This window comes from Miniopterus natalensis, chromosome 17 (assembly GCF_054644295.1).
Source record: "Miniopterus natalensis isolate mMinNat1 chromosome 17, mMinNat1.hap1, whole genome shotgun sequence".
Classification (NCBI taxonomy): domain Eukaryota; kingdom Metazoa; phylum Chordata; class Mammalia; order Chiroptera; family Miniopteridae; genus Miniopterus; species Miniopterus natalensis.
In genome coordinates this window covers 34,180,259-34,202,056 of record NC_142097.1, presented here as the reverse complement: position 1 = coordinate 34,202,056, position 21,798 = coordinate 34,180,259, and the positions used below count along the sequence as shown (strand labels likewise).

Below are 21,798 nucleotides of genomic sequence, written 5' to 3'. Positions count from 1 at the left end.
CTTTAAAGCTGAGGCTCTGGATTCCTAACGGGTCAGAGGGTTATTTCTCACTTTTGTTTTCTGTGTGTATGTATGTCTTCCTCTGTTACCAGCCACCAAACCTAGGGGGTGGTCTGCATACCTCAGGCCGTCTTCTGAGGAGGCAGGGGGTAGGGGCAGGGGCAGAAATGAACGATGGGCATTTAACCATCCATGACTGGTGCTCAGCTTTGTTCGGATCTCACACCTCACCGAAAGGTCAGTGGTTAAAGGTGAATTCTCTGACTGAAGAGGAGGAACAGAGAGAAATCCTCCCTTTTGTTAACCATTTACCTATGTCAATACCTCCAGAGGAGGGCCCTTATCTGTGGGCCCCACCGCCTTTCCCCACCCTTGTCCAAGCCCACACATTTTTCCACAGGAATTCCTGCTTCTGGGTTGGGGCAACACCTAGGAAGGGGACTCTGAAGGTTCCCCCATGAAGTCACATGGGCACTTCTTCCTTGTTGACAGAAATCAGCAAGATTTGGTTAAAGAGATCAAAGTAGACTCTGGGCAACTACCAAATGTGCAAAGGAGAAGGGGAGAGAAAGAGAGAGGGAGAGAAACTATTTACCTGGAATCAGATTTGAGATCTGGCCAGAGAGGAACAAGTGTCTCTTTTAAACACTGTAATTTTTCCCAGTGCTCTGGCTGGCTTTCGTTTACCTCTCAGGAGCCACAAAACCCCATCCAGTCATTCAACAAACATTAACTGGAGTTCAGCTTGGCTCTCCTCCCAGAGCTGGATGCTGGGCAGGGAGGAGGCTGATGGTTAGAGGTAAGAAAGATGAATTAGACTTGGTCCAAGGAACTGGAATGGGGTTAAGTGAGACCCACAGTATGGCTGAGGGGGCACCGAGGGACCACTGGGGCTGAGCCTCCCCCAGTGGCACACAGAAGGGAATCAGCCATTGCTACTTAGTGGACAAGGCAGTCTATGCCATTTGTCCGGGACCAAGTGTCCAGAGTAGGTGGTGCAGAAGCTCGGCTGCAGGGTCCGAGAGAGCTTCACAGAGGAGATTGGAGATTTGAGTTTGATCTAAAAAGGTGCCTGAGCAGAGGGGGAGGGAGCAGGTACTCTGACAGAGCCAGGTGAGCAGGGCATGCGCTGGGGACGATGGGATCATTGTGACAGCCAAGTACATTGCGTGAAGGTAGTGATGGTGAAATATGAATAAGGGTTATTGTGGAAGGGGAAGTGGGAGACCAGGTTGGAAAGGAAGGTGAGGAAGGCCTGTAATAGACTTGAGATATACGGGCCAGTGGTATGGTGGCCAGGACAGAATAGGGGTAGTAGGTAAACATTTACTAGATGTACTGGTTTCCCTGTCCCATGGTGTTAGAGAAGAAATTGAACCAAGGAAGGGAAAGGAAACTGCCCAAGGTCACAGGCTTCCCCGGTATCCTGGTGTGGACTTCTAAACGCTGCGGAAAAGACAAACAGAACAAGACATTCTCAGTGGCAGTCGCTGGGTGCTGGGAGCCGCAAGACTCTCAGATCCGGCCTTTCCTACCAGCGGAGGGTAGCTAGGAACAGGCAATCTGACACTGAACTGAGACACAAATAGCAACACCAACAATGCCACCCATCACCCCCCAGGAGCAGCTGCTCCCTTCCGCCCGAGCAGGGTGCTGTGGCCTGCGGGTGGCACTGGGCTGGCTGGCTGGGTGCTCCTGTGCTTCTGGGGCTTACTCTCTTCTCCCCACCCTCAGCCATCAATGGCATCTGTTACTGGGGAGTTTGTACTTTTGTCTCAAGTCCTGGAAAGAGCATGGGGTACAGGCAGGGGACCAATCTGGCGTTCTGCTTGTCCAGCTCAGCTAGGTGGGCCCCAGCGGGCGGCGGCGACAGGAGCCAGGGAGGAACAGACCCCAAGTCCAGCACTGCCGCCTCCTCTAGGGTTTTAATCTCTTTGAGGGTGGGAACCACATCTCACTTCTTCCTCAGATGTTCAGCCTAGTGTGTGGGGAATCAGAGGTGCCTACAGACAGCCTGCCTGCTGCTGCAGCCAGACAGGATGTGCGGGCCCACCGAGGACGCCACTGAGAGAAGATGCTGGAAGCACTTTGTAGAGGGACCGTAGAAGGAGAATTCCAGGGCCCAATGAGGTGAAGCAGAGGAAAGGACCTAAGGGACTAAGTTGTTTGGGTGACAGTGTTGGCCTGAGAGTGGGGATGTCTAAAAGATAAGAGAATTAATTCATTGCCCTGATGCCTGCAATTGTCACCTGGTCATGGGGCACCTTGCGATGGGAGGGGGCAAATATAACATGAAAATGCCCCAGCCCTCAGCAGCAGGGCAAGCAGGAGGCCCACTGGAAGAGCTAGTCCTAGAGGTAGGAAAGAGGGTCCACACACCGGGTGCACATCTGGTCAACCCTGAAACGATAGCTAACACTTGTTGAGAGCTTAATTCCTATAGTCCTGAAATGGAAGATGGTATTAGCATGCACGCGTGTACACACACACACACACGCGTGCGCACACACATGCAGTGCTTTCAGCTCATCTTTTGCAGACCAAAGGCAATCAACAGATATTTGTTAACTAACTCATTGAAATCTTGACCACTTAAAAACTGCAACTAATGTTCAAAATGCACTTTTACTGTTAAGAAGGAAAAAATCCACAGTCCTTTCAATAAGTAAAAGGTGTTTCTGATAAAACTTTGGAAGAGCTTTAGTTGAAAAGACTCTCATGGCCTTTTCTGCTGAGGAGTTAATCCACATATAGGAAAACTCAGAGGACTGTGCAGAATAAACTAGAGTACTGGCTTCCCAACTGTAGACAGCGATTCACCGATGTATTGTGAAATCAAGTTAGCGGGTTGTGACTATGTTTAAAAAAAAAAAAAGAAATAAAATAGAAAGCACTAGAATGCGTTGCTCATAATAGTGTTTTGTGAAAGTTTCATATATTTGGGTAAAGAAATAAGTGTATTTCTGATAGAAGGTAAGAGGTGGAGACTGAGCCCATGGTGTGATCTCCAAGAGTAACTGCTTCTGGACTAGAAGAGCCTGTTGAAGAGACGGCAGACAGGAAAGATGAAGGCTTTCTCCCTTCAGGGTGGATGGTAAAGGGGAATGAGACAGTGTTCCCAGGACTGCAGGAAGCTGCAGTCATGGGGAAGAGACAGTCCCCCTTGACCTTGAGACCTGACTTAGTGAGCTCTTAAGAGTCAACACAGCAAAAGGAGGCTCCAGCAACAGAGATGTGTCGAGAATCCTTGAAACAGCTGACCGGGGCCTGGGAATGAGGCCTGGGGCTTTCACGGTTGGATGTGAGAGAAAGCAAAAGACAGAGACAAACTTTAGCTCAACAGTGATGGAAAGAATTGAAGCCTAAAGAGAAAAGGTACTTAGTATGTATCCAGGTGTTTATTAAAACATTTTTTTGGTATTAGGTTATATCTTTCCCTAGACACAGAACAACTGGAAAAAGTAACTGTTTTGCTTATTTCAAAAATTCTACTTTTCTAGAAAAGGCAATTTTGAAAGGAATGTCTGCTAAGCAGGAATTAGTCAAGTTATTTTGAGGGGGGGTGATGGAGAGACAGGGGGGCTGCGGGAGACGGCGTTCCGGGCGGAGGGAGAAGCATGTGCAGAGGCCTGGCCGCCGGGCGGGGAGTTTGGCCGGGCTGGAGCCACAGGGACGGAGCAGCAAGACAGGAGTCTGGGGACAGGGCAGCGGCTGGTCACGAGGCGCTTTGGACACAGTGAGATGGGGGGGAGCCCGGGAGGACAGGGCAGGGAGGAGAGGACTTCAGTCTGTGGAGATGTGGAGATGTCAGCAGGTGACTGTCCAGATGGTTCTGGAGCTGAGGAGAGAAAGCAACCAGGAGGTTGTTTGGAAGTGGTCAGCGTGTGGATGGTGTCTGCGGCCACGGTAGCGGAGGGGATTGCCCTGTGCTGAGGGGTAGGAAGAGGACCAAGGCAGGGCCTTGAGAAATACACGTAAGGCCGACAGACAAGGAAAACTCAGGGCAGGGACTGAGAAGCGGCCGCAGGCAGAAATCAAGCCAGCGGAGTGTTGGTGAAGCAAGGTCAAGGTCACGGAGTGTGGGTCACAGGGCCAGGCTTGGGGTGAAGCGGCTTCCTTGACAGTGTTGAGGGAAACTGGTGAGTGGCTGTGGTGGTTGGGTGGTCTGGGGGCAGGGACAGGAGGCGGGGGAAGGTTGTTGCAGGAATGTTTAGGGTCTGAGTGCAGGAAGTCAAGAGGTTTCTCAAATGACGACCACCACCGAGCCGTCTTCTGAGAGTGAGAGACAATAATACGAAGAAAAAAAAAAATCAAAAAGAATAGCCAAACTCTTAGAGGCCCAGAGAGCTGGGGAATCTCGAAGGGAGTAAAAACAGACCACGAGCTACAGCAGTAAGCAGGGGCTGTAATGGGAAGACTAACGTCTAGGTTGACTGTAGAATTCATTCCTTCAGTAGTTACCGCACAGCCACGGCGTGCCTGACACTGTTCTGGGCACTGGTTTCTGTGCGGAAGATGAGTGGAAACTGAGACTAGAAGAGGGTAGTAGGAAAATGCAGAAGGAACAGAGGACTGCGAGGGCTCGCTGGAGAGTGGAGACCATACATTCGTAGGAGCACCAATCTGAACAATTTGTGATTTTTCTCCAGCAACCTAAGCGTAAGAGCAGTTAGACTGACCTCCATTTGGAATTTTGCTGTGCGGGGACAATGGAAGCATGAACAGGGGCGAGGGGTGTGATGATATTAGCAGGAAAGCAATCGGGCCGGTTGTTTTAGAGCCGGACTTGCAAGTCACACACATGTGATCTGATTAGACTAAGTGGTCAGCAGCCATCAGGGAGCCCAGAACTGACACCTGCCTCACAGGCTCACCAGGCTTTAACACAGACCTTCTCAAACTTGAACATGCATAAAGGTTTTGTTAAATTTAGGTGCGGATTCCGTGGGGCCACGTGGGGTCTGAGATTCCGCATTTGTCATCAGCAATCGGGCCTGGATGGAGCTGCTGGGTCACAGACCGCTCTGAACAGTACGGTTTGGAAAGGCTTTGCTGCACTGGCGGGGAGGGCTGAGTTGCACCATAGAACAGCTTACCAGGGGGGTGCTGGAGTAATTAATAAGTCGATAAGCTGATGTCACTTTCTCAGGAATTCTGCTAGATGACTGACATCATGTTGATAGCTTAAAATCGGCCATAATGAGTTTTTCCATGACAGAAATCCCCAAATGCTACCAACCAGGGCTTTCCTGCTTCCCTTTTGAGAGCTGGGTGTTAAACATTTACCAGCACGTCACTAGCTAACCCTGCAGAAGAGTGAGGCATGCTGTATACTGGGCTTCGGGGTCAGGGGCCATGAGAGCATGCTCCATTCATACCTTGGTAAGAGGCCAGCAGTCCCAGTGGCTACACTAAACCTAGTGTCTCCTGGAAGGCACTACAGGGGCTGGTCATCTCTGGTGCCTAACAGGGCAAACACTGGATGTCACCCTATCTTATGAGCCACCCACAGAAGTGGGGTTGGGGGAAGAGGGAGAGAGAGACTGAGAGGCTGCCATGGGCCAAGGGCGATCTGCTGGAAATTCTCATCCAGCGTCGCACTGTATTTCCCTGGCTCTCTCTGGGCAGCAGGCTCGCTGGCATGGGGGCTGCTCGGCTGCCCTGTGAAGGCCCCGGGCTGCACCACCAGGCCGACGCTTTATCTGCGGTTCTAAAATGTGAGACATGATTCTCAACAACGGCAGAGGGAAACCGGTTAACTTCCACACTATCTGCTTTACTTGCTGGCCTTGAACTTCGAGGCAGAGCTTTAAAAAAAATTAACTACACATTTACTGTGGTCCATGAAGCCCAGAAGAATCTCTTTTGCTGGCAGTAGGGGAAGGAACATGAAATCCTTCTGCTCAAGAAGGGCATCCCTATTTTTTGACCCATGGGTCATGCAGTTTTAATTTCCTCTCTCATTTTTTTTTTTTAAATTTCATGAACCTGCTTAAGGCCACAAAGTCTCTCCTGAATCCCTCAGCTGCCTGGCTGATGACTCACTGCCAGTTTTGCTCAGGTTACTAACTGTTTGTGCCAGGCTGGAGTCCCCAACCCCAACTGCAGGCACCTCTGGACCTGCTTGCTGGATGCCGCTGAGGTGCTCCGAACGGTGTCAGAGGACAGCTGCTCTAGCCCCTGGAAGGGCGGCTCCCGGGGAGTGAGTGCCAGGACACTGGGCCCTGGTTTATGTGAGCTGGGCTGGCCAGGGGCCCCAGAAACTCATGGGAGAGGCTGTGCCCTGAGCGAGGCTCAGAAAGGGAAAGTGTTCCTCGCTTCGGCCAGCTTCCCAAGAAAATGGGGTTAAAGCCCCAGGAAGTAGCAGAGCTGCTCCTCAGCTGGAGAGCTTCTGATGAGGGAGAGTGACAGTGTGCATGTGTCAGGACCTGCACGAGTGACTGGGACCTGGCTATGCAAGAAGGCTGGGCCTCAGAGGTGGCTGTCTCCAATGGCCTTCTCTTCTCTAGCTAAAGGGCTTTTGTCCCTTTCTTGCACCCATCCTATTCCTATATAAGCACTGTGGGCAGGCACGAAGCTAGCACTGTGGGGAGAAAGCTGAGCAGGGTGTTTCTGTCTTCTTCATGCAGGAACACGGGGACTAAATGGGATGAGGAAGGGGAGAGGAAAAGCTTCACTGCTGAACCCCAATATCCAAAAGACCCAGAGGATCCGCTGGGAAATGAGACTGTGTGATAACGTCAGGCATTTCAAGCCCTGCCCCAAATGCTTGGACTCTCTACATCTAGCTGGTCCTGACTCCTGCCCCAGGGTTGTAAATTGCTCTTCTCTGGGATCCCCTTTCCAGGTGGGCACGTGGAGCAGGGAAGGGGCACTTCACAGTAAACGCAAGCAAGAGCGGGAGGGCCTGCAGCCAGGATCCGCTAGACCCAGTACGAGTTCCCGCTGACCTCAGGAAGCTTGGGAAGAGCCTGTGGGGCAGTCTTCCTTGGGCATAGAGCAGTCACGAACAGCACAGATTTCTACAGTGGAGGTGCTTTGGAAAAAAGAGAGCAGGTCTTTCCTAAGTGCATGCTCTGTGTGTGTGTGTGCGTGTGTGTGTGCATGTGTACACCTGCTCACTGGGGCAGGGCTCACCCATCACCTAAGGATGTCTTCTGACTGCTCTGTGGATGCAAGAAGCCACCCCAGGCCCCAGTTGCTGGGCCCTCTCAGAGGCAAGACAAGGTGAAAGGCAGCAGAGGAGAAGGCTGCTGGCGGGCTCAAGCCATCCCTACCTGCGTCATGCACGTCCCCCCCCAGGTGCCAGGCCCCACTGACCCCTGCCCATCTGTGAGGCACCAGCACGGCAGAAGCAGGCGTGTTGCCTTAGCACTCGGTGCCTAAGGGTTGCTGAAAACCTTAGAGGTTCCAAGGAGGTCCCTTCCCCTGGAGAAGGCATCCTTCTGGGAGCCACTAACAGAATACAGCTGTGTTTATTATAACATTTTTTGTATGCATTATTCCACCTAGGAGGAGTCAGTTCCAGGGGAGCTCCCCTTTACACAGGGTTTCCCATTACTGGAAGCATCCACAGCAGACGGCAATCAGAGTGCTAACTAAAGAAATAAATGGTTAAAACAAACGTACACCCTCTCCCGCCAAAGAAGCTCCACACCAGCAGGTGCCAGTCGTGACCAAGTCAGGCCGGAAGTGTGATGCCACGTTACCTGTTCCGGATCCCACGACGTCCCGGCTGGGCGACTCGGCCATGGCGTCAGCCAGCCGCTCCCGCAGGCCCTCCTCGGTGTGCTCCATGGAGGACATGTGCCGCAGCCCGAAGCCCTCAGGCCAGCTCCCGCACACCTCCAGCAGGGTGACGCTCCGGTCGAAGGTACCTGCAGCACAGGGGACACCGCACACTGAGTCCACGCTGTCAGAGGCCATTCTTTTTGTCTACCCACCACCAACTTCCCACTTGTCCAGGGGCCTCTGTAGCTCTCCTATAGGACGGATGAAGGAGAGGACACTACAAACCATGAATGTGGGCCCTGCCTGGGCAGCTTAGTTGGTTAGAGCGTCGTCCCCATATGCCAAGGTTGCAAGTTCGATCCCAGGTCAGGACACATACAGAATCAACTGACGAATGCATAAATAAGTGGAACAATAAATTGATGTTTCTTTCTCTCTCAAAATCTATTAAAACACACACACACACACACACAAATGTGCAGGGCAGAAAGAAACAGCTCTGCCCCTGGATCAGAGAGTGTACACCTCCAGGAAATGACCTCCATGCTGTTGGGTGAGTGCGTTTTTCAACTGTTTCTCTCTGAAGTCTCCAGGGACTGCTCAGGAACTAGGTCAAGGGCAGGGAACTTCCTTCCCAGGTTCAACCAAGACATCGCTACTTTTCTCTGACACAATATAGCTTACCCTTAAAATTCACTTAAAACGAGGGTTATAAAGCTTAAACTAAAAAAAAAGAAAAAACTTTCTAAGCTACTATATCCTATAACCTATACCACAACTCTCACTTTACATTTGAACTTCAGAGACCTTATGGCCCCAAACCCAACTGCACGTTTGAGGCTGACTTGGTTCAAGAACTCAGATCTCTGTTGTTACAATGTAATAACTATGTAAGGTGCCAGGTGGGTACTGGAAATATGGGGAGGGGACACTTTGCAACACATATGACTGTCTAAGCACTATGCTGTACACCTGAAAATAATACAAAATAATATCGACTGTAAACTGTAATTGAAAAAAAACAATAAAAGAAAGATCCCTGATACTTGATGGATGTAGAACTCATTCTGCTCCACGGCTGTAGCATCCCAGCCGCCCAAGGGCCTGTGCACAGCCGGGGCCCTATTCGGGGGATGCCAGCAAGAGCTGGGTGATAGCATCTTCGGCAAATATCTTCCCTTAATCCGAAGCTGCTCCCAAATTCCAGAACGTACACCGTGCTCTGCCGAATGCCAAGGTTAGATTTTACACGCAAGCTCACTTCAAAGCCTCCATTTAAATTATTCTACTTTATTATACAGCAAGTCTTCTGTGAAAGCTTATTTCATCCACTCTCTCTTGGAAAGAGATTACAGTCATGCTCTGTTGCTTTAAGCACATACCATTTCCCCAGCGATTAGGTAACCGAATCCACTGCATTTATTGGGCTCGGTTCCTGCCAGCACCAGGAAGATGGGGGGAAAATGCAAATGCCAATGTTTCCCCGAGTTAAAAGTACACGCAACACACACTCTTTATCAGGCCTTGCTTCTACTCTTTGATCAGCCGTCACAAACTATCTCCCCTCGGCAGTCAGGACTGGGCAGTGTCAGCGCACACTCTCTGCCAATGACAGGTGGTAATAGAGAGGGTGCGAGCCCCAGCCCCGGCAGGCGGCCCTGCCTCTGATAATGGCCGCAGCATTGAGGTGATAACCGTTAGTAAACACTCCGACAGCCAGCGACTCCATACATCAGCAAAGAGGCCAGATAATCCCGAGCTCTCCTGACCAGACAAAGGCCCGCGGCCAGCCCGCTGGGATTTATATGTGTGGCAAGGGTCATCACTGGCTCCTGAATGTCATCAGCCAAGTTGGGCTTTGATTTATCTCTTACCTAATTGTAGGGGAGACGCTTGGGGCTGGGAGAATTGGCAGGATCTGTTTGTCTCCCCAAGAAGAAGCCCACCTTGGGAGCGGGTTGCTGGGGACCGGCTTCTCAGGTAGGACATGGAAGTGGGGAGTTGCCCTGTATCACCTTCTCTGTCCATCAAGTACGGTCAGGACGTGGGTCTGGGAGGGAGGGAGGCGCTGGGCAGTGGGAGTGGGGTGCTCTGAGTGTCAGCCCTCCAAGGGCCCGCCCTGTGCAGGAGTCACAGGCCGGCAGTGCCCAGCCCAGAGCCACCGCTCAGCCAGCACTAGCAACAACCCAGGGGAGCCCGGTCCCCAAGGACACACAGGAACTGATGACACAGGTTTTTGATTCTATGATCCACTCCCTAAGTGGTGTTAGGCGAGTCCCTCTATCTCCTTTTTCCATCTCTGAAGTGGAACTAATAACTCTCTGTCTCCAAGGAGGGGAGAGATTAAGGAAGGTCCCTGCCGGGAGTCTGGGCTCCCCACCGCTGCTCCACTCTCAGTTGACAAGTTCAAGGTCCGTAGCATCATTGTTTCTCTGAAGAGTCTGCCTGGGAAATCTACGCCGAGTGATTTCCAAAGGAGAGGATTAACAATAAAACGTGGGCGCTCCTCCTCCCTGCGCAGTCAGGGCTGAGGGGCGGCTTTCATATGGACAGAGATGTCCCGGAGCCCGGGGATGGGAAGGGGATGGCCTTTTTTGCCTCGATTCACAAGAGCAGGGTGCCTGCTCCCAGGAAGGTGCTCAGTCAGTGCTGCTGAGAGGTCAGGGCAGGTGAGCTGACGGCGGGGCCAAGGGGAACATCAGAGGCCCAATCAGTAAGCAAACGAAAAATTCCAGTGAGATGTTCTATCAAGAAGGGTTCAGGTGAGAGGGTGGGCCTGGTCCATGACAGGTGGTGAAGGCCGGAGGAGTCTGCAATAATTTCATGAGACAAAGCAACGGTATGTATATGCAGGAGAAAATCACGAGTTAGTGGAGAGTGGAAATGGGGCTGGACCTAAGTACAGGCTCTAACACATAGCAGCTGTGTGGCTCTGGGCAAGCTCTACCCTCCTGAGCCTCTGATTCCTCACCCGTAAAAATGGGAAAATCATACAATCCTGTAGGGCCATTGTGAGGATTGCATGAGGTGAATGTAAGCGTACCTGGTACATGGTGAGGCTCTGCACGTCCTGAGTGACCTCACATGTAAGTGAATCATGACAGGTGTGTCTGACTTTATGCCACTTGAAGCATCACCAGACATCTGCATGATCACAATGACCCTGCAAAGTAATCCAGGTACTGCCCCGGTTTCGGAAGCTCAGAGTGGTTGGGTGGCAGGCTTGGAGTCTCCATGTGGCAGACTGGGACACAGGCTCCTCATTCTCGGCCTGGAGCTCATTCCACCGGCTCTGCTTCCCTTAGCTGCACCCGCAGGGAGAACTGTTGGATGGGGAAAGCGCCTCTGTCCTTCCTAACCTGTTCTGAGGACTCTGGTCCCCTTCAACCTAAGCCTGTTAAACACCCTTCCCCCTTCCAGCCAGCGCAGGTTCCTCGGAGGATCATGCCCACGTGGTGAGTCCTTCTGTCTACTGGATAGCTCACGGGAGACAAACACTGATGAAGGTCTGTTCTCTCTTAGCGTGAGGCCGATAGGAAGGTGTGGGTGGGAGGCCGGCGATACAAAAAGCGTTCCGCAAGGGAGCATTCAATTGTTGCTACCATCCTGTCTCAGAGGATACACTCAGTGGTCCTGCTTACGTGCTAGGAGTCCCAGCAGAGGCTGTGGGTCGCCCCCTTCCTTGCCTTGCCTTCCACCCCGGCCGGGCCAGTGTGGAGTCTGCCAGTCCTGAAGAGAAGGGCTGCAGGTGTGTGTGTGTCAGCAGGCGCTGGGGTTAAGAGGCCAGGCCCTCGGAGGGTGAGGTCACCTCTCGGCTCTTAGGCAACTGCATGTCTTGTCAGCGTTGTCGGCACAGCTATCATTCATCTGGCCAGCCCAGAGACACTCCATCAGATGGGCTGGCCCTTTGAGTCCCATTACGGGGGAAAGGGTCAGTTTCAAGGGGAGAGGACACTTAATGCAGGCTGTTTGCAAAGCACAAAATACACGTACTTAGAGACAAAGATCTTTTGCCGAAGCCGCGCTCTGCTGTTTAAAAAGCCCTCTCACGTTTATTATTTCAGTTAACTCGCACACTCATCAAATATTGATTAGTGTCCACTATGATATGAGTCAAGCACTGTACGGAGGGATGGGGACACAAAGGGAGCCAAAAAAAGAAAAAAAAAAAAACCCTCACGGTCCTTCAGGAACTCTGGGAAGCTGCGATTATCACCATTTCCTAGATTTCCATTTTACTGAGGCTGGGAGAGCCGAGGTATCTTAAGGTCCCCGGTTCTACATGGAACAGTCTCCCCGATGCCGCCTGAGAATCCTCGCCTCCAAGGGCTGCCTCCCACCCCATGAAACCTGGAGAGACTATCCCAGTTATGACGCGCGCTCCTTCAGAGAGTCTGATAGTACGAAAGGTTCTTTACCTTTAGGGCAAAGCTGATGAGAGCTATGTACTCCCCAAAATGTGTGTTTGCACACATAAAATTATGTAAGCAATTCTGGGGTGTTTGCGATCCCCCCGAAGTCCATCCTTGGATCCCAGGGTGATTAGATCATTCCCACGGTGTTACTCCCAGACTGCCTGACATTATTCCCGTGATCCACTCTCCAGCCTAGTTTAGAAGCTCCTCGTGGGCTGGATTCCCCCCGATCCTGTAACAAGCACAGGACTTTGTACAGCATGCTTGCCCAGAACACGTTTGTTGATGGACCGATTATGACCATCTGACAGCTGCTTTACGGTCAATTCCCATTGGGCTGGACCCAGAGCCAGAACACCCAGGGCCAGCATTGGGAGGAACGAGGCGGAGATAGGCAGAAAAAGGAGCTAAAATTAAGTAGGAGGGAGGAAGGAGATTATACGTGAGCAGAAAACAATGTCACAATACCCTTCTCCTGCCTTCTCTGCGCTTAGTTTAGATCTGTGATTTTGGGAATTGGAAGAACCCAAGCAAACTGCCTCGGACGGCACAGAGAGCCCGTCTCATGCAGGTGAGCCTCCCGGATCCTGCTTCCCAGCCTGGCATCCAGCATTACACTCTCTCCGCAGAGGAGAAATGGGTCAGGTTACTGGGTTTCAGGAACCCACCGAAGGCATGCTGTGACAGCTGGTAGGCTGGCAGCTGCTGGTGCTGCCAGGGAACACGTGCTCTGTCTTTTGTATGCCATTGTTGAGGGGCATGGGAGCCCAGAGGGTGGAGGTGGTATGGGGGAGACGGGATGCTCCTTTGAGCTGATAGTGTCTAATCACGCCCGGGCTATTTAGGAGACTGTGGCACAGCCTCCGTTTTGCATCAATTAGGTTCAGCCCAGGGTTTGGGCCTGACGAGAGCCTGTTGATCAGATTTCCAGCCACCAGGGAGGCCAGGCAGCAAGCACAAAACTTGTAATTAAACAGCGTTCTTCACGACGTCAGCCCTGCTAGGTGAGAGCTCGCGGTAACAATGACGTCCACAATAACTAAGAAACGATCCCCGGCCCGATGAAAGCAACCGCCAGAGCATCCCCTCGCCTGCCCTCCAGACGCGCGCAGCAAACTGAGCCGGAGCGCGGTGCCGGGCCGGAGGGCCCCTTTCCCTGCACTGCAGGGTGGCTCCTGCAAGCACCGGCTGAGGACAGGCGCTCTACTTGGTGCTCGGATGTGGCTGCGGGCATCTTTCACGGTGTCAAGATGCACTATGTCATGACTAACAGAAAGCGGTCACTGTGGGAGGGTGAGGAAGTATGAAGACCCCATATGTCCTTCTCAGTTCTTTCCGGTGGTTCTCAAAATAATCCTAACCCCATGTGCAGAGACTTGGTACAGAGCCAAGGGGCCTAGACCCCGGCAATCTCTTAGGGCTCGGATTACCCAGCGTTCGCCTAACTGTGACAAGGCGCTGTGTTCGTCCTCTGGATGTCCATTTGGTTCTGGGGTTTGGATTTGGGGGTTAGTTCATTTTTTGAAGGATTTACTACTCTAGTTCAGACGCAAGAGAAAGGAAAGGAGAAAATGTTAAAGCTGGCAAGCCAGGCCAGGAGATGCTGGTGTTCCAGATGTGGCGATGTCGTGGACATCTGTTCTCACAGGCCCCCAGGGCCACTAGTGGCAGGGAATTATTCACTGTTCATCAGAGGTCCATGAACGGCCAGCCACGTGTGGCCAGCATATCAAAGGGCCCTGAGCCAGGGAAGAAGAGTTAACAGCCATGGAGATACCAAGAATTTCTTTGCGATTTAACACAGAGTGGTAGCTTTGACAACGTTCACAACTCAAACTGCAAAGGTTAGAATGTAGATTATAAATTGAGCCATCTAGGTTGGAACTGGAACTCTCCCGTTAACTTCATGGTTACTCCGGGTCTTAATTTCCCCCTAACCACATGGAGGAGAAATGGGCTAATAGTGCCAATGTCATTAATAATAATACACTAACGGTAATTAATGGTGAGGTCATGTTGATGTCTCCTAGGGTAAAATGTACCAAATTCCATTTCCTATGAACCAGATAACATAGCGAAGTAGTCACACCATAAGAATCTAAAAAAAAAAAAATTTTTTTTTAACATAATTAAAGGCACATGGTAAGCAGAAAACTTGGGTTCAAATGCCAGCTCCGGCTATTGTCTCATTGTATGACCTTGGGAAAGTCATTTAGCCTCTTTGGACCTTGGTTTCCTGACCTACTATAGCGAGTTAAATGGGGTCCCCCTAAAAGATTAGTCCATCTCAGAATGTGACCTCATTTGCAAATAGGTCTTTGCAGGTGTATGCTCATGAGAGAAAGGAGGGGCAGGTCCTAGATGCAGAGGGAAGAGGCCATGTGAAGACAAAGGCAGAGAATGGACTTAATGCTATGACAAGCTGTGGGACACCAGGAGCTACCAGAAGCTGGAAGAGGCCCAGGAGAATTCTCCCCTGGAGCCTTTGGAGGGAGTGTGACCTTGCTGACACTGTGATTTCGAAATTCTGGCCTCCAGAAATATGAGAGAATAAATTTCTGTTGTGTTGAGTCACCAAGTTTGTGGTAATTTGTTATGGCAGCCACAGGAAAATGACATACCTGTAAAACAGGGGAACAAATATTTGCCTTCTAGGGCTGTGTGAGCATCCAATGAGATACACATGAAAGAGTGTTTTGTAAAGTGCCCAGGGCTGTTCAGACACAGAGGAAGGCCCTGGGGCTCTGCGAGTGCTCTTCTTAGGAGCAGTGGGATTCTATGAAAGGATCAGAAAGTAAAGAAAGTGACTGGGGACACCTCTGGGCCATATGACAAGCAGCTAGAGGAGTGATACTGGGTGAGGAACAGTCACATCAGCTCCTAGGCTGGGCAACTCCATCACAAGAGCTGAGCGGTTCTGTGTCATTACATAGCAAGAGCCTTTGAGGGGGAGGCACAACATCTAAGGGGGTATGTGTCCCCGACTTCTCTGAGGATGCCTGCAGGGGGCACAGGAGAGCGGGGGAAGGGGCCTCTTAGCTCTGAGGTTAGGTCCCTTATCTCCCCTGAGCTCCCTACATAGGGTGGGGGTAGGGCATTTCAGCTCCTTAAAATTCTTCAATGAACAAACAGAATCATACTCAACACAGGTAAGGATGAGATGAGAAAGGCTGCTGTTGCCAAGGAATATTACTGGCATAAACTATCTAAAGGGTAATATGCATTAAGAATGTTTTAAAAATATGCCCACTACTGACCTAGGTAGTCAGCCATTTCCAGAAATCTAGCCCAAGTATAGAATCTAAGATGCCAACAAACCTTCGTGCATAGAGACGCTCGCTGCTGCTTTAACAGAGCCTTACAATAAGGTATTTGTTAAGTAAATCATACATCGGCCTGGCAGTGGAATATTAGGTAGTCATGAAAAATTATGTTTATAACAGAGGAGATTTTTAGAGATAATGTTAAAGTAAAAAAAGCAAAACAAAATTGTACCGTTAGTATCACCGAACAATGTAAAGGAAACAAAAATCATTTTAAATGCCTCACGACAAAAGATTATTAACTACGGTTGCCTCTGGGTAGTTGGGTTATATGGGACTCTGTTCTTTATGCTCCCTAAAACTTCTGTTATCTGCATAAAATAAACAGACATTAAGAAAAAGCTGGGAGAGAAGAAAAGATGTCCTGTGACAGACACACTCATGCTGTCCTGTGCTTGACCCCGCTGGGGGCAGGTGAGCCGGCAGCTCCAGGCCGTGTCTGACTCGTCCCCCGGGGCCGTGGCTGGCTGCACGCGATGCTGACTCATCCTGTGCACATCTGACACACTTCCTTTTGATCACATCAGGAATGTGCACCAACTTGCGTGAGAAACGTCACAAACAATCCCACCTCGCTACAGATTTCATACATCAAATCAGAAAGGGCCAAAGAGCAGCTCTGGAAGGGGTCGATTTTTAAATCAAGTCCCTTTGCCTTCACCTTTGTCCCTGCCCTGCCCTTCTCCTTCCTATATGTCCACTATCTCTTGGTTAGATAGGACACAGTTTCCTAGGGGACACCCTTTCATGATTTTCAAGGAAGGTCTGAGCCCCTCACACATCATTAGGTCACTGAGCAGGGCCCCCGCCTTTTGCCGAGAGCCCAAGAGATCAGTCGTCATTGCAGGTCCCAGTAGGAGAACTTCCACCAGCTCCACCCTCGGACCTTGTTTGAGGAGGTGCCTCAAACGAGAGAGCTTCCCACGTCAAGCTGACACTGGCATTTCCCAGACAGGATCCCAGAGACCCTCTCCTCCTCTGCTTTAAACCTGGCACAATCAAGGCTTCTCGCCGACCAAACGGGAAGGGAACATTCATTTTGCACCTAGATTGCAAAATATGAAAATATTCCCTTCAGGATGCTCTGGCCTGCTTCTGAGGGTGCAGAGAATGTATACACAGCACTCTGTTACAGGACTCCTACGATGAGGCTCAGAATACACTGCATCCTCGGAAAAGTAACAGCTACTTGGATGGAAAAACCCCATGGAACAGTATCTCTCAAGACAAGCACGCACACAAACTGGCTTTTCTAGGACAGTTCCAATTCCCAATAATTACTTCTGTGACCAGATCAGATATCAGGAAAGGCAAGAGAGCTCACATTTGCTGAGTGTTTATTTGCGCCAGGCATAGCCACATTGTATGCATTACCTCAGTGAAATCACCCCAACAAGTCTACGAAGTTGGTGCTGATATCCCCATTTTACAGATCAAGAAACTGAGGCCGAGAGAAGTAAAATTTTTGCTCAAGATGACAATATCAAGGGTATCATCAGGATTCTAATTCTAGGTTCATCTGGCTCCAAAGCCTATACTTTCCCCATTAAAATCTATGCTAAATTTCCATTTTGAAAATACAGCTACAGTACCAGTAAGGGGGTTATCAGCTCAGTCCTCCTATTCCAGAACTTTGAAGTTGCTCGTGCTATTGGGCTGTAAGGGGGTGGAGGGAAAAACCCAGCTACAATCCTGTGTTCATCTTAGAAGAGATTTCTAAGGATATTCCACTTTGGGGAGGTGGTCTCATGGAGGGGCAGGGAGTGAGCTCCCTGGAGCAGCAGGTCTCTCATGGAGGAGACTGCCCCACTTTCACAGACTTCCCTGCACATTTGCACATAATGACTTCGTTTTGATTGTGGGATCCCAGCAATTTGTACCAGAGGCAGGGCAGACGAGGGAGACTCCATTTTACACATAAAAATACTGACGCTCAGGGCGGGTGACTTGGCTCAGCCACCTTAGCTCCTTGCCTCACAGGGGAGCTGTGAAGTTCTGTGAGGCTCCTCAGTGAACAAACCGCACCCTATAGAGAAGCCACCATGGCTGCCCGAGGTGGGGGCAGAGGGGGATGGCCGGGTGGGCTGGGGATTGACCTTGTTGAGAACTTGCCTAGAGCCTGCTCAGGCCCCTTGTCCTACAGGGACATCCCTGGCTTTTGGCTTCATTTCCCGGTCTTGCAGCCGGTGGGGCGGGGGTGCGGCTCAGTGTGGTATCACCTAACTTATCACGCAGGGTGTGTTTGGGGCTTGCGGGACACCTGAAAGCATGGGGTGCCTGGGAATTGTCATTTCCTGTCTTGACACATCCGAGTGTTGGTTCGGCCTTGGCTGGTCACATTGACTCAGCAGCCCAGGCGTGGAAACCAGGGAGCGCGCAGGGAAGAGTGGAGAGGCTGGGAACACACAGGGGGAGCGATGAGGCGTGGAAATCTCCAGTGATGGTGATCCCTTCCCCTGCGCACTGCTCTACCCAGGCCTTCCCCGTAATCCTCAGCGCAGCCCCGCAAGGCAGCTCCCACCAGTCCCCGTTCGCAGCTGAGGCGCAGAGCTGGGGGTGAAGTGAGGGGCGCAGTGTGGCCCGAGAAGCCAGGCCTGCGCTCTGCCCCCCGCCTCTGCACCTCAAAGTACCTGGGAGCCTCTCAGGCCCAGACGTAATACATCAGAAACTGCATTAGATTCTGATCTCAAGGGACCTGTGTGCACTACACCCGGAGAGCGCTGCTGACACTCCCCACCCTGGCCTGTCCCCAAAGCATTTTTCAGCTGTTGGTCCCTTCGAGTATATCTGGTTTCAGCTACTCATTTAAAGACAAGGAAAGCGAAGCCCAGGGAGGGGAGAGACGTGGCCTGCGACAGGAGCAGAGGAAGCCTTGGTCTTGCCAATCAGCTCCGTTCCATCCAGCGACTTTATCCAGTTACCATTCCATTGCTGTCTGCCCTTCCTTTCCTCCTCCCTCCCCACCCACAGCTCAAGCCTCAAACCCTCAGCTGCCAGTCCCCTGGCCTCTCCCCTCAGCTCCAGCCTTGTGTTAAGTGTTAACACAAGTTCTAGGGCCTGGGGTTAACACTCTATTAAGCAAACAAAGTTCCTACCTCCCGCTAACAGTCCAGGAGCCAAGTGGGAGTGCGGGGCACCTCGAGGCCTTGTCTGCAAGCTGCGCAGGGTGGGCCAGGGCCGTGGGTTGTCCCTGCCCTTTCCCCTCTGGCCTGTAGGAGAGGGCTGGGGAATCCTAGCTTTCCTTGGAGGGGGCTCGGCTTAGGCCTCGTAAAATGGCCACTTCATTAGTAAGTGTGAAAATGCCCAAATAACTGCTAATCTGGCAATGACTTCCCTCCACTCCTTGGTCTCACCGTGTGCCAAGTCTGGCGCCTGTGGGCAGAGCAATTCCTAGGCAGGGGCTGGAGCCTGGGGCCAGGACTCCCCCCACTTGTACTCCACTGAGGCCAATCAGGATGTTATTCATTTCCCTCGCTGAGAAGGAAGTTCAGAAAGGCCAGAAGAGCCTCCTCGACCCTGTCCCTGTGTAAGAAATGCCAATCCCTCCCATGAGGAGGAAGCAATATATTTTGTTTCTGCTGCAGTCATGCAAGGAACAGGTTTACAGAGCGAGCCCAGAACGAGCATGTCTGTGTGTGTGCAGAAACCTCTCTCTTTATCTTTGGTCCTGGGGTACATGGTAGATTAGAGGAAGATCACAGTCATCCACAAGGAGAGGGGGGGAAAAAAGCCACGGCGCCGAGGGGCCTCTGGGAGGGGCCTGGAGACCTCCTGTTACCATGTCAGACAGACAGGGGCCTGTCATCTAACCTTGAGTTAGGGGTAACAGCTGAATGAAAGAATTAAGTTCTCATCGTGCTTCATCTGAGTTTTAGAAATGCCTTTAGGGTTGAGAAGCTACTAGATACAGCTTTCACATATCCCTCAGGCTGCAAATAAAAAAAGTAAATTAAAAAAACACACCAAGCTGTGTTTGTTGCAGAAACACCTACCAAACAGCTCTGTGAACTTGCGAATTCACCAAAACTCTCCTGGGCAAGTCATTTACCCTTCCTGGGCCTCCCTTGAAAGCGAAGAGGCCTGGATATGAGCTCTATACTCTTCTGATGGAGGAAGGGGCTCTCCTGCTCCCAAGATCCACAATGGGTATTGGTGCCCGTGACCGGGTGAGCCATCCTTCCTCTTTCTACCTGCTGCCCGTGGTGTCTACCGTCAAGGCCCAGCAGCAGCAGCTTGTACCCTGTGAATCTGGGAGCAATCTTTTCTCTTCATCTAGAACCTTCTTATCTCTTATTAAATCGTTGTGAGATGGGGGTGGGGCCCGACCCTTTGGAGAGATGAAATGGTTACAAGGTCACTGAACTTCTGTTGGTGGAAGGAGCGCTGGGCTAAGAGTGGGAAGCTGAATGCTGGTTCCGGCTCTGGCACATTCTGGCTCTGTGACCTTGTGCAAGTCACTTAACTTCCAGTTTTCCCCACTGTAAGAGAATAACAATAACTCTAGTCATTACTGTTAGCTATTCGTAATTTTCAAAACTATGCTGAGATTCAAATGACAGTGCATGGGATGGAACCATCAAGACTATCACGTGTAATCCGTACGTGAAGTACTGATTTTACTCTCAGAAGCCAGATGGCCTGAGACTGGTGCTTTCGCCGCTTGCCTCCAGATACGCGAGGCGCGAGGATAGCGGTCAGCTGTTTGGCTTCTGGAGGAGTGGGAACGTCTGCGAAGCTCAGCGAGCACTCTGCTTGTTTCTGAACGGTGTTTCGGGCCCGGCCCCCAGTAGGGGGCGCGCGGGAGGCAGCCGATTGGTGTCTCACTCTCACATCAATGTTTCTCTCTCTCCCGCTCCCTCCTTCTCTCTCTAAAATCAATAAAAACGTAACCTCGAGTGAGGATTAATAGGAGAATATTAAAACGAAAGAAGAACAAACGGAGGTGGTTTAACCTGGAGAAAAAGAGTGACACAGCTGCGATTCCAGTGTGCAAACATTTAAAGAGCAATTCTGTGGAAAAGGAAATAGGTGTGGTTTTTGTTTGTCTGTCTGTTTGTTTTGTGGCCCAAGGGGCAAAACAGGACACAGGGAGAAGAGAAGGAGCTGCCACATTTCAGACCAACAGGACAAGAGGTGCCAAGCGACCCGACAAGCCACCTTCTGCAGCAGGCTCAAGCTCGAGCTCCTCCGTGAAGCCTCCTGGAGTCACCTGGGCAGGGCACGGTCCCTCGGCCGCATGCTCACTCTACCTGCACACCCTCTGACATGGCACGCAGGGGACTGTGACAACGTGGTCTGTTCTGATGTCTCCTCCTCTACTTAGCACTGCGAGATTTTGCCTTATTTTTGTACTCACAGAGTCTAGGAGAGGCAGACGAGGAAACGGTTAAAGTCTCAGGCTTTAGGGCCCCTTTTCTGTCACTTAATAGTTGCATACTGTTGGGCAAATGAGTTAGCTCTCCTGGTTCAACGTAGACGGCCAAAACAAACGTGTTCAACACAGTGCCCGGCGCCACTACCCCGGTGATCTCCCAGTGCCCTGGCGAAGGTCTTCCTTCCGTTTCTGGAAGAAGCTGAGATGCAAAGAGACTTTGCATTAGGCCTCTGGGCAGGACCCTGCGGCCGGGATTTTAGACCTCTCATCGAGGATTCCTCTCAGGCATTTGAAAAAGGTTTTGTCCCTGGTTTTTCAATCATGCTAAAATGACCTGACAGCAAAAGGAAGTGGTCTCTTCTCCGAGGAATACAAATGTTCTTTGTGAATTACATCACCTCTTCCGAAGGAAAGACCTGATCAATCAGGAGAGAAGCTCAGAGCCCACGAACTCGGCGGAGAACAGCGCCCCCCATCCCGTCTCGGGGATCCGCGGACCTTCTCAGTCCGTCGCTGGACTTCCAAGAGGCCTGTGGCATTACACCCCACGGTCACCTTCGCAACAACAACTGCCAAACGCTGGGAAGGTGTGATGCTCAGGTGCGTGACCAAACCAACACCCTCGGCCTTGTAATTCACTGACCTCCACACACCAGTGACTTTCACCTTCATTCCAGCGACTCGCTCACCTGGATCTTGCACTTGGTACTTCCAGTATTTTAAGCAAGAAATCCCGCATTTTAATCATAAAACTTCCTATCTGTCGATTTCTCTCACTCCTTGTTCTCTCCAAGGAAGCCCCCGGAGCCCTCCCTATCACCCCATCCACAGGCTCCCTCCTGGTGACACTTTTTCACTGTCCACCCCGGTGTTCAGGGCTCACAGGTCCAATAACACCCTCACCATCCCCCCATCCCTGCCCCTCCAGGTCTGTCGGCTGTGCCTGCTTTGCCAG

At 51.3% G+C, this 21,798-nt stretch overlaps 1 protein-coding gene across 2 annotated transcripts in view; it reads right to left on the bottom strand.

Annotated features, from left to right (window-relative positions):
- BCAS3 (BCAS3 microtubule associated cell migration factor) overlaps positions 1-21,798 on the bottom strand; it is a 420,091-nt gene that overhangs the window by 13,468 nt on the left and 384,825 nt on the right. For both annotated transcript variants that reach the window (XM_016203603.2, XM_087826254.1), the window contains one exon: positions 7,710-7,877. In XM_016203603.2, the coding sequence (XP_016059089.1) occupies positions 7,710-7,877 (168 nt within the window). The remainder of the gene's footprint in view (positions 1-7,709; positions 7,878-21,798) is intronic.